The 12,526-nt window shown below is 43.7% G+C and overlaps 1 protein-coding gene and 1 long non-coding RNA gene across 3 annotated transcripts; both read left to right on the top strand.

Annotated features, from left to right (window-relative positions):
* Positions 1-1,656: 1,656 nt before the first annotated feature.
* LOC123164740 (B-box zinc finger protein 22) lies at positions 1,657-7,402 on the top strand. Its single transcript, XM_044582286.1, has 3 exons — positions 1,657-2,028; positions 5,300-5,905; positions 6,811-7,402. The coding sequence occupies exons 1-3, from the start codon at positions 1,834-1,836 to the stop codon at positions 7,099-7,101; spliced, it is 1,092 nt and encodes a 363-aa protein (XP_044438221.1). The 5' UTR covers positions 1,657-1,833; the 3' UTR covers positions 7,102-7,402.
* A 1,648-nt stretch (positions 7,403-9,050) lies between these two features.
* LOC123169901 (uncharacterized) lies at positions 9,051-11,360 on the top strand. Of its 2 annotated transcripts, XR_006484979.1 has the most exons (5): positions 9,051-9,178; positions 9,587-9,625; positions 10,071-10,120; positions 10,404-10,942; positions 11,150-11,360. It is a non-coding gene; the product is annotated as an uncharacterized lncRNA (long non-coding RNA). The 2 variants fall into 2 exon arrangements; XR_006484978.1 differs by lacking the exon at positions 10,071-10,120.
* The last annotated feature ends 1,166 nt before the right edge of the window (positions 11,361-12,526 follow it).

A 12,526-nucleotide genomic window follows, 5' to 3' on the forward strand; every position in this document is an offset into this window, starting at 1 on the left:
GGGGTGTTAATCATAAGTAGGAGGTTTGTTCAAGTAAGAACATCACCTAAGCACCGGTCCACCCACATATCAAATTATTAAAGTAGCGAACACAAATCAAACCAACATGATGAAAGTGACTAGATGAAATTCCCGTGTACCCTCAAGAACACTTTGCTTATTATAAGAGACCATTTTGGCGTGTCCTTTGCCTCAAAAACATTGGGCTACATTGCTGCATACTTGTTACAATTATCGTTACTTGCTCGTTACAAATTATCTTGCTATCAAACTACTCGCTACTTACAGTTTCAGCACTTGCAGACATTACCTTACTGAAAACTACTTGTCATTTCCTTCTGCTCCTCGTTGGATTCGACACTCTTACTTATTGAAAAGAGTTACAATTGATCCCCTATACTTGTGGGTCATCACGAAGCTGGTTCAGGAGCAACTTTCGGCAGTGGCGGCGACGGGTCCTACACCAGACGAAGTGCTGGAGCAACGGGTGATTCGGCGCGACAACTCTATGATGCCTCAAGTCCTGGTCCGCTGGACTGATCAACCGCCCGAGTTCGCTACCTAGGAAGATCGGGAAGAGCTCCAGCATCACTTCCCAAAAGCTCCAGCTTGGGGTCAAGCTGCGTCTCAAGGGGGAGGGGATGTCACGCCCTCGGTGCCCCCAATCCAACCTGCAGAGGCATCCAAAGGGCGGCCCACTGCTACCATGGCTGGGCTGGAGTGACCGCGTCGTCCAACCCAGCCCAACAGCCGCTACGCGGCCCACATCTGGGACACCACTGGACATGTTAAGAAGAAGCGAACCCCTCCTGCGTGAGGCGACGAGAAACGACTAGGCTGTAGGCTGCGGCTCTCCTCCTGAATCCCCTTTCTTCTCCTGTGGAACCCTAGAATTCTATCAGATTGTGACATCTACTTGTATCCAGTGAATTATCCCTACCGGGAGCGTAACACATTTGAACTTTGGTGGACTGGAAATACCACTGTCCTCCTAACTATCCAATCACAGACACCCTGCCTCAAGCCTTGATGTGTTCTAAAGTAGAGGCAAATCTCACCATTAACTTTGACAACAACTTTCCTGCCAGAAATAGTTTTCATGATCCAATTTTTCATTTAGCAGAATTCTATCATTTTCAAAGTTTGAAGAAGGAAAGGCCATTTAACTTTGTCAAAGGTTTTTTTTTTCAAAAGCAATCTTAAAAGGGACTCCTGGAGTTTCCCTCTTATGCAAAGAATTAAGAAATTCATGTATTACAAGGACCCCTTCCAAAATATACTTGCCGTTAAGAAAGGCAGTCTCAGAGGCTCTAACCACACCTTTCTGTTTAATGAAAAAACATGTTCATAAATTTCATTCGACGACGAATCCAAAAGGATGCACACAGGTTCGGTTCTGCTAATCAGTTGACGGCGGCCGGCACGCGTCCGCCGGCCCCCGCTTGCCTTCCACGCCCCCTCCCTCCCCGCTAGCTTCCGCTGCCTCCCCCTATTTGACCACCGTTTCGTCCTCTGCCCACTCCTCTTCCCACTCAAGCAATCTCAAAGTACCGCTCGCTCGGCTCACTAACTAATCCGCACCCGCCCGCCCGCCGTCGACACCGCACCACTCACTAATTCCGCGGCTAAACAAACGAGACCCACCAGCTAATCACCTGGCCCCGGTTAAAAGCCAGCCCGCGTGCGGGTGCGAGGCGAGATCCAATCGCATCTCACATCGCCACCGAACCGTATCCTCCCTTCCCCTCCCCTCCCCTCCCCCCCCTTTCCCGAGGCAGCGGGCGAGAGAGAACAGAGCGGAGCAGCAAAGAGAGGCCGTATCTGGCGCGGGCGATGAAGATCCAGTGCAACGCGTGCGGCGCGGCGGAGGCGCGGGTGCTCTGCTGCGCCGACGAGGCCGCGCTCTGCGCCGCCTGCGACGAGGAGGTGCACGCCGCCAACAGGCTCGCCGCCAAGCACCAGCGCGTGCCGCTCCTCCCCGACGCCGCGCCCGACGCCGCCGCGCCGCCCAAGTGCGACATCTGCCAGGTCAGCGCCCCTCCCTCCCTCCTCCGCCGCGGCCCCTGTCTGTCTCGATTGGGGGCGGGCCGCGCAATCGATGGGTTCCTGTCTGATCCTAGAGAGGCGTTGTCTGATTTCGTTAGCTGAGAGAGCACTACAGTAATCAGTTTCGGATGTGAGCTCTTAGTGGGGAAGAATTGTTTATTCAGCGATGATCCTCAGGGAGTTAGGGAGCCAGGGTTAAGATGATGCGCTAAATAATCTCTGTACCAACCATGTTGTGCTTGGCGTCTCCATTTTCCGCGCATCCTTAGGGCGGCCGTATCCTCGGTTGTCATGCGGTTGCGCTGCAAACAAATTAATTGTCCACTCCATTTCATCCTCCCAAATTGCCCTACCATATCGGTATTATCGAATTGCCCTCTAGTCTCTAGGCACTCCGAGTTATGACCACTTCTTTCATGATTGGTATTGCTGCACATCGTTATTCGTATAACAGGGTAGGAGTTTCTTAATATGGCCACCCACAGCCCCACATGGTGCCACGAGGAGGGAGGAGCGTTCTCAAGTAAAGCCCATGTGCAGTGCTCTTCTTATCTCGACTGGTCCACCTTCACTAGGTTGGTTAACCCATAAGCTAAGCAGATAGTATCCACACCGAAATTGAAGCTATAATATTCACATCATGCTTGAAGCTAGTTGCTTGCAGTTCTGCAAAAAGGGGTTTGTTATTCCTCCTAATGTTGACATATTGTGAGAATACTGCTAACTTCTTCTCAGGGCACTAATTTTATTATAGGGATATGTAGTTTATCGAATCCAAATGCATCACCCCTGGTTCTGAAAGGAACCTTAGGTGGATGCTGTTGCTTCTGAAAATGAACTCATGATTTGATTTTTGTTACTGGGTTACTGAAAAGCTGTGTCCATGTTCAAGGGGGAAAGGTCAGTGCTCACACTTGCTTTTGGTAAATAACGAATTTGAATACAGTGACTTAGCAACACAATATTTTTGGTTCTAAATTCATACCTCTCATTCCTGACCAGTATGGAAAATTAGTGTAGCAATGTTTGCTGTCTACAGTTCATACCTCACCAGTTTCATAAAGTGCATACTTCACCCATTCCAAACCAATATGATAAATGCCAAAAAAATGTTTACAGTGGATCATGCTGTCCTGGCATGGCCTCAAGTGTGACAGACATGCGTGCATTCTTCATCTTGCTTGCTGGTTGCTGAGCATGCGCATGCGCATGCACATGCAGTGTTAATTTGTTTTGTATCTTTGCCTAAATTGTGGTGTCTAAGCATCCTTAGGGCGACCGTATCCTCGGTTGTCATGTGATTGCCCTGCAAACCAATTAATTATCCACTCCGTTTCATCCTACCAAATTGTCCCACCATATCGGTATTATCGAATTGCTCTCTGGTCCCTTATACTTCTTTCATGCTTGGTATTTCTCCACATCGTTATTCATATAACAGAGTAGAGTTTCTTAATATGGCCACCTACAGCCCCACATGGTGCCACGACGAGGGTGGAGCATTCTTAAGTAAAACCCATGTGCAGTGTTCTCCTTATCTCGAGTGGTCCACCTTGACCTGGTTGGTTAACCCATAAGCTAAGCAGATAGTATTCACAACAAAATTGAAGCTATAATATTCACATCGTGCTTCAAGCTAATTGTTTGCAGTTCTGCAAAAGGGGGTTTGTTATTCCTCATGTTGACATATTATAAGAACACTGCTAACTCCTTCTCAGGGCACTAATTTTATTTCTAAGGGTAAGTAATTTGTCAAACCCAAATGCATCACCCTTGGTCCTGAAAGGAACCTAAGGTGAATGCTGTTGCTTTTGGAAATGCGGATTAATGAACTCATGACTTAATTTTTGTTACTGAGTTACTGACAAATTTTGTCCATGTTCAAGAGGGAAAGATCAGTGCTCACACTTGCTTTTGGTAAATTACGAATTTGAACACAGTGACTTAGCAACACAGCAATATTTTTGGTTCTAAATTCATACCTCTCATTCCAGACCAGTATGGAAAATGAGTGTAGCAATGTTTGCTATTCTACAGTTCATACCTCACCACTTTCATAAAGTGTGCTTCACCTGTTCCAAACCAATATGGTAAATGCCACAAATAATATTTTTTTGCTTACAGTTGATCATGCTATCCTGGCATGACCTCAAGTATGGCAGTCATGTGTGCATGCTTCATCTTGCTGGCTGGTTGCTGAGCATGTGCATGCACATGCAGTGTCAGTTCGTTTTCTATCTTTGCCTAAATTGTGGCATCTAAGCATTTAAACTGATGTTCCCCTATGAAAGAAAATACAGATCAATCATTGCTTTGTAAGGCTAGAATGTTTGGAATATCACTATAACTGTCTAACATTTAGAGCATGTTTATGCACATGAAGTGTCAGTTTGTTTTCTATCTTTGCCTAAATTGTGGCGTCTAAGCATTTAAACTGATGTTCCCCTATGAAAGAAAATCCAGATCAATCATTGCTTTGTAAGGCTAGAATGTTTGGAATATCACTATAACTGTCTAACATTTAGAGCATGTTCATGCACATGCAGTGTCAGTTTGTTTTCTATCTTTGCCTAAATTGTGGCGTCTAAGCATTTTAACTGATGTTCCCCTATGAAAGAAAATCCAGATCAATCATTGCTTTGTAAGGCTAGAATGTTTGGAATATATCACTATAACTGGGCTAACATTTGGAGCATGTTCATGCACATGTACTGTCAGTTTGTTTTCTATCTTTGCCTAAATTGTGGCGTATAAGCATTTAGACTGATGTTCTCCTATGAAAGAAAATACAGATCAATCATTGCTTTGTAAGGCTAGAATGTTTGGAATATCATTATAACTGGGTTAACATTTGGAGCATGTTCATGAACATCAGCACATGCAGTGTCGGTTTGTTTTCTATCTTTGCCTAAATTGTGGCGCCTAAGCATTTAAACTGTTATTCCCCTATGAAAAAAGTAAAGATCAATGATTGCTTTGTCATAGATACAGGGCTAACTGTATTGTTATATATTTATTTGGGCTTTCATACCAGGCTGGGTAGCCTGGATGTCGATCATGTCTCGCTGAATTATGTATTTTGCTACTCAGTTGACTGGGTCATAGTGCAAGGCCCAAGCTCAAAGGCACAACTAGTGCCCCAGTTACTGAACACTGTACTCACATAATGTTCTTTGTACCGTGATTCCTGTTGCAAGTCATTTCTGATATGTATCTTTAGCTTGCTGATCTGAACCTCTATTTTTCATTGCAGGAGGCTTCTGGATACTTCTTCTGCCTGGAAGACCGTGCTCTACTTTGTAGAGATTGTGATGTTGCTATACACACAGTGAATTCCTTTGTTTCAGCACATCAAAGGTTCCTGCTGACAGGAGTTCAAGTTGGCCTCGATCCTGCTGATCCTGTTCCACCTGTTGCTGACAAGCACGTAAACACTTCAGGTGGATCAGTGGATTCACTACCGAAACACTTGCCAAAGAAAAATCCTACAGTCCTATTTTCAGGTGAAAACAGTGCATCTATTCCCAGCCAGAATGCAATCAGTGGAGATTATTCGAGGCAGATTTCTGCTCCAAATACCAAGACAGGAATGACCAATTGGACTATGGACAACAGTGCACTTAGATTGGCAGAGCCTCCACCTAAGTACCTGTCAGATGGAAATTCAAAACTTTTGCTCTCTAATCAGACCACCACAGCTTTATCCAACCAAATGAACAGAGATAGTGGCCGGGCTTACAACTTACCATTCTCAGGCGGTAATGGGTCAGACAGTTTACCTGATTGGCCTGTGGATGAATTCTTCAGTAACTTAGAATATGGCCCAAACTTTGGCTTCACTGAGCATGGTTCTTCCAAGGTAATCCTTATATAGATGCTTTGCATGTCTTTTCTAGTTCTCAGTAATATATTATGCTTATCAATTTTTTTTTGGAGAATCTCCTTTTACTTTATATATTGAAGACTAGAATTTTTCTCTTTCATGGCAGAAGAGTTGTGCTTTCTAAAAAACATATTAATGGTTTAGGTTCTTGATAAAATTCAGGACCTTAGTATTGTGATATGATTAGACTTGCTGTAAATGAGTTCACCTCAGAGCCCTGAAGCAAGCGGATGGTAAATTAGCACCTAGCCTTTATTTGGGGTAAATTCAGAATCTTTCCAGCCTTTATTTGGGGTAAATTAGCACCTAGCCTGATATAGGTCAGCATTTTTGCGGAATTCAGCTAGTTATTTCTTCTATCAATTTATAAACTGATGGGTGAACTGTGGAAGTTCCAGATTCAAGCTAACTGCTGATTGATTTAGTTTTCAGACTTTTCAACTGTTCAACATAATGTTTAGTGTACTAGAATTGGTTGAACATTACTCTCAGGCTATCAAAAACTTTGGAAGTGATATCTGCCCTTTTTTTTCTTATTTTATTTTGTAATGTAGTCTTCATTTTTCCTTAAAGACGTGAGCTTGTTAGTTCTTACGGGCCATCATAATTACTAGTGTGGTCATGACCAAGTTACTCACTGTGGCTAACCTTTTAACAATCAATCACGAAGTTGTCAGGAGTCTTGTGCGGTTCAGAATAGTTCATGGCTTGAGGCCAATTACACTTCTGTAAAATCTGGTTCCAGGTTCCATGTCATTTACATTTATGCTTAATTCACTTGCAAGGAAACTTGCTTTTAATGCCAAGTATTAAATACTATTCACAACACACTGGTGTGTGTCTACACATCAGTTCTAATCTCTCTCTCCTTCGCGCTACAGGGTGACAATGCTAAGCTGGGGAGTGCTGGTGGATCTCCACAGTGCCGTCTAGCTGAAGGCCTGTTTGCAGAAGACCTGCTAGGCCAGGTACCTGGATTCGATGCTGAGGATCCATGGGTGGTGCCCGAGGTTCCCTCCCCACCAACAGCCTCAGGTCTCTGCTGGCAAGGGAACTTGCATTACCCTGTGTACGACAGCGCCATGTTCGTCCCTGAAGCACCCTCCCTGCAGAGCTCCCAGGACCACTTCACTGCATCTGCTGGTTTCAAGCGTCGAAGGAGAGAGTTTTGAATACCCGAAAGAATATAGCGTTGGACATATCTGTCGAACAGGGGATCTTGCTGTAGGTCTCTTGGTGGGCCAAATCGCATAGACAATCATTCAAACGGATGGGTTCTTCGCTGGTCGGTCAAACAATATATGTTGTAATTGTACGCCTTTTTTGGGTCTTGTTGCTGAAGATCATGGTTAGTGAGTTGTGAGCTCTGAGATAACAGGTTTGTGTATAGTGAAATAAAGAGGAGCGTCGTCAACATCATGTACTATACAGGTTTCGAAATTCCATTAAGATGCATCAGAAATTAATGTTGAATTTGTGTGTTTCGATTCGTGTGAACTTTACATGTCTTGAATCAAATTTTAGTGCTTTTTTGTTGTTCTTGTTTTGCTAGCCCAATCTGGAGCGGAGTATGCGTTACAGGTTGACAGGAGTATTTAATGATTTTTGTGCAAATGGTAAGTGAAGATAACTGCCCATATATTAGGGGGAAATATGTTTGTAGCTTTGTTTTAGATATATAAAGCAATCTCACCTGAAGTTTCCCTATTTGTTTAGATGTAAAGTCCAATTACATTCGTTTCCCTATTTGTTTAGATGTAAAGTCCAATTACATTCCTCTGACATAGAGTGCCGCTATTAGACTGATATAGGGAAGGGAAAGAGATGTCCACTTAGTATTTATGCAAAAAAAAAAAACAATCATGTAAGGTTTATGTTTTAGGTTTATTTTATGATGTTGTACTTGCTTGAGATAATTTGTCCAGTTCAGAGGATATTTGTGGGGATGGTGTGTGTTGTGTGACTATGGGTTGAGTTAAGCATGACACTTATTTCGAGTTTGAGGTCTAATTGCTCTCCTGTTTCTTGATGCATAATTTTCAGCAATCAAGGCTGGTGCCTCCCTTCCCCTGTCCTTGCATAGTTAATAGATAATCCAATTTAGGATTTTTCTCATGAGTTGATTTGGGCGGTCTCTTCACGTTGTTTGTCGACCTGTTGTACAACACGAAGCACTACCACAGGCATCATGTATCTTTGAAACAAACCTTCCTCTTTTTCTAGACCAGGAGTTGATTTGTTCAGGTAGAAGTAGAACCATGATATCCTCAGAATTAAGATCCTTATTTTATTCATAGAGTGAGCAAGAGGTTTGGGACAACGATCAGTTGAGAACTGGTAGTTCATTAGTTAGAACTTGGTATTGTTGTGTTTTAAATATCTTCCACATACAGGTGAAATATTCACGGTTTTCCACTGAGGTAAAGAGAAGACGTTTCATGGATCTATTTAATGTTTTGAGCAGTGTGTGTGGTTTGATCAAGCTGGTGTTCATGGGAAAAGAAAAGAAGGAAACATGGAAAAATTGCCATAAGTAGTTGAGTATACTTACCGTTTGTTAGTGCATATATGATTGGCAAAAAAAGAACATGAGAAATGGACAATATAATAATGATAATGATGTGGGCGTGTGAAATTTGCCATGGGGGAGGGTGGATTGTTTATAACTAGCCCCCTTGGTTAACTTGCCATGAATTTTAAGAATTAGTAGGACTAGTTTACGGGAAACTAGATAACATTTGCCATGCATGTGAAATGTTATGAAGCAATAGTTGCTAATTTTCCATGGATATGAACATGTGATGGTTGAAATTGCCACTAGTGCATAGAAAACTTGAATTCTAAAACAAACATTTTCCATTCAAATTCGAACACACTAATTGGAAGAAACTAGGTAATATTTGCCATGGATATGGAACTACTAAGAAAAGCAAGAATTTATGTTTTGCCAAATGATATGAACATGTAATAGATAAAATTTTTCATCATTGCATAGGAAACTTCACGTCAAAACAATTGTTTTTGACATCCATCTAGCAGACAGAAAAAGCATAAATGAACACAGTGTGACGTTACCTCCTTGTGACGACCTGAAATCGCTTCGTCCCAATCTTGTACCTGCAAAAGAAAACGTTTTGTTCCAATCTTTCCCCCCTTGCTCGTCTAGGTAAGAGGGAAACCCCCTTTCCCCGCAGCCCGACCTGGAAAGAGGAGGCGGCGACCAAGGGAGGCCATCGACGGCGGCCCCAGGTGAGAGCTCCTCGTCCTCCTACACAGGCACCAACATCCTCGTCACTGCATCTCCTTCCCCAACTCTCTTGGCGCCCCATCACCTCTATTATGAGATCTCGCCTCCACCAAGGCCGCCATGGCATGGAGCTTCATGTCCACCATCGATCCATTTCCCTTAACCCTGCTCTAGCGCCGCCTCCCCATGCCACCGGACCACTTCCTGGTCCACCCTTTCCCCATTGAACAACCTCCTCCTCCTCCATCCCTTCCCAACCAAACCACTTTCTCCTCTGTTGCCAGATCCCCTTTTCTTCTTCTTCCTTTGACCCCTCGCCACCGAGCCACCTCCTATCTTCCCCTTCCACACCTCCTCTTATGTTCCATTATGTTTGGCAGATTTTTGCTAACCCTCGTTTCCTGATGTAGATTTGGTTGAAGATTGGATCATTGCGAGGCAGATATAAGGTGAGAACAAATTCTGGGTTATGTGACATGATGGTGCACCGTGAAAGCTTTATTTTGTAAAATGAGATGGTAAATTACTATTGTTGTGTAATGCCCATGTATAGATTTAATGATGCATGCTTTTTATTGTGAAGTGAGATGATGAATTTTGCAATATGTGATATGGTGATTGTTGTTGTGTGCTCCTAATGTATAGATTGGATGAATGCATGCTTTTTCTTGTGCTGTGTGTAGGTGAATAAACTGTGTCAAGTCATAATAAATGCTTGTTTGTGTTGTCAAACATGATTTTGTATTGAAACCTCGGTAAAATTCCCTGATCCAGTTTAGTAAACATCCAAACAATCAAATTCGTATTCATGTCCATTATAGTTTCTTGGCTGAAATGGAATTGAAACCAATTTAATAGCACGGCCTCCAATTCTTACACTTCCAAAATTTGCAGGGATTCAAGAATGAGTGCCAACATTTTGACGAAACACCGATTAATTTCCGGTTTGCGAGATTTCTAGCACTCAATATGTTTAATGTTTTAGCAAAGGTCATGCTGATTTTTTCCGTCCATTTTTAACCTTTGTAAGCGGTCAGCCTCTTCTCTCCGTGAGTTGAGATGTTCTCAAATGTTAAAATTGGATAAGCTAGTATGTTAAATATCATCTTCTCAAATGTTTTCTAGAAGACCCACTGTTGATTTTTAGGTACTAATGTAGTAGCAAGGAAGTGTCAAATATATATCAATAGTTTCTGGCATTTTTTGTACTAATGTACTTTTTTACAGGGATTCCATAGCAACTAGTCGTCGTCAGGCCTCCCATACTACACCATCATCCTCCACTCTAGCCCTGCCCTCGTTCCGAGGTTCGCGAAAGGAGCCTTAGGGGCCTCCTCAATCGATGGCACCAGGCGAATTGGAGAGGCGGCGACGGAGGATGTGGCTAGTGCGGGCGAAAAGGATAGACGACGTGGTATTATGCTGGATGAAGTGCATGCAGGAGTTCATGGAGAAGGAGGCTATCGCACGAGATAACCCTAGCTTTCAGGTGGATGTATCGATGCACAAAAGGTGTGTGGATAGAGGATTGAGGAATGTAGCAGACGTCATCTTCTCAGAGGCCACCAATGAAGAGCGCGCCCGGATGCCGACTCGGAGTAGACCAGAATTGGTCCTTGAATGGGCGTTGCAAGAGGTCAAATCTCCGATCACGATTCAGAGAGCCCGATGGGGATGTGTCGTGGGGATAATGCCACCGAGAATTCCCCCACCACCACCGGACTCTACTCCACCTTTAGCAGTCGCCTTGCCATCCACTTGAACAGGTATTTGTGCCAATTGAGCTAAGTTTTAATCTCCTAACTTAGATCCATAGATGATGATTTTCCTAAGTTAGAACTAGAGATGATGACTTTCCTCTCTATAGCTAGTAGCTTAAACAACTATGTGCCCAATACCAGGATAGGGTTTAGTTGTGCGTGCAATCTTTATGTTTTTTCCTTTCTAAGATTGTTTTATTTTTATACCCACAGTGGATCTTTGGGGGACAACAGGTTGTGCTGCTGGTGGCATCAACAAGCGGCGGGCGGAAAATAATGTTGAACTTGTTCATGAATGTGGTACTAGTAATACTAAGGATAGTGCCATTATGTTATAAAGCTACTGTGGTATGATTGAACTCTAGTTTGATTTGGACTTGTTCATTATATATCTGTTCTTAGCAGAACTGAACTCTACTTTGGTCTGGACTTGCAAGACTATGAAATCATCATCTGTTCATAATCTGTAGGGTAACATAGCAGAAAACAAAAATTGTCTTGCGCACCAGGCCAGGACCACTATGAAAATGCATAGAAGGTTAGATCTGATTTTTACCAACTTGGAGCATAGTGGAAGAAGAGGTGGTGATTATCATCGGTGTAGATTCCCGCAGCTAGGATTTTACAACCTCCTAGCCGCGAGAATTTTTTCCCCCTCGAACAGAAGAAGGAACGTACAATCTCTCTACCGGGTCGCACACATAATGTCACCGATCTAGCAATGCTTCGCCTCCTAGAACTAATGCCACCAGAGACTAGGCAGCCTTGCGGCACTACGAAACTATTTGTGGAGAGCGAGAGGGAGAATAGGAAGATCATTCCATGCCAAAATGTGAGAGCTCAAGTATGAAACTTCTGTGTCAATTGTGGTTACCCTCCTCCGCTATTTGTAGATAGAGAGGGGAGGGTGGGGTGGAAGGAGGCAGCCCAAAGGGGGTACCCCCCCACCAACTATGTCCCAGAAAAAGGGGAGGGGATGTCCCCAAAGGGGGGACTACCAAACATTACCCCACAAAAAGGTGGGTCGCCCCCCAAGTGTGCCCCTCCTCTAGCCGCGCGACATGGAGGGGGCTTCCCAACACTTTCCACACAAGGGGGGGGGGGGTCCCCCAAAGCATGTGCCCCTCCAACACATCTCAGAAATTGGGAAGGTTGTCCCCCAATGGGAAAGCCCCCTCCCAACACTTGGTCCTTTGTGTGCGTTACCCCTTGGTGCCTCATAAAAAATTCCTGGAGGTACCGCAACCTTTCTAGAACCCTCCAAGAAATTTCGGACGCACTTCGAAACTTTTCCAAATTGATGGTTTCCGTGTTTTCTCTATAACTTTTCCAGTTACTCCAAAACACTTCTGGTTTCCTCTCTGTAACATTTTCAATGCCTCCAAAACATTTCCAGTGATTATCTCTCAACCTCCTTACCACCTAGTACTCAGCAGATTGATGGCCTATAAGCATGTGACCCTGTAGGTTTGTTGGAGTATAGACATGGCTGGAACTACTTCTGATCATTAATCAATAGTGGAACCGTGGACATCCATATTAACCCATATACCCACACAAATGATATTCGAGTGAACCTGTAGTTATTGT

This window comes from Triticum aestivum, chromosome 7D (genome assembly GCF_018294505.1).
Source record: "Triticum aestivum cultivar Chinese Spring chromosome 7D, IWGSC CS RefSeq v2.1, whole genome shotgun sequence".
Taxonomy (NCBI): Eukaryota; Viridiplantae; Streptophyta; class Magnoliopsida; order Poales; family Poaceae; genus Triticum; species Triticum aestivum.

Bases quoted from the DNA above. Each gene is read 5' to 3' on its own strand.
- LOC123164740 (XM_044582286.1), top strand. From the start codon at position 1,834: ATGAAGATCCAGTGCAACGCGTGCGGCGCGGCGGAGGCGCGGGTGCTC. The intron at 2,029-5,299 runs GTCAGCGCCCCT...TTTTCATTGCAG, and splicing joins CCAAGTGCGACATCTGCCAG to GAGGCTTCTGGATACTTCTT. The intron at 5,906-6,810 runs GTAATCCTTATA...TTCGCGCTACAG, and splicing joins CTGAGCATGGTTCTTCCAAG to GGTGACAATGCTAAGCTGGG.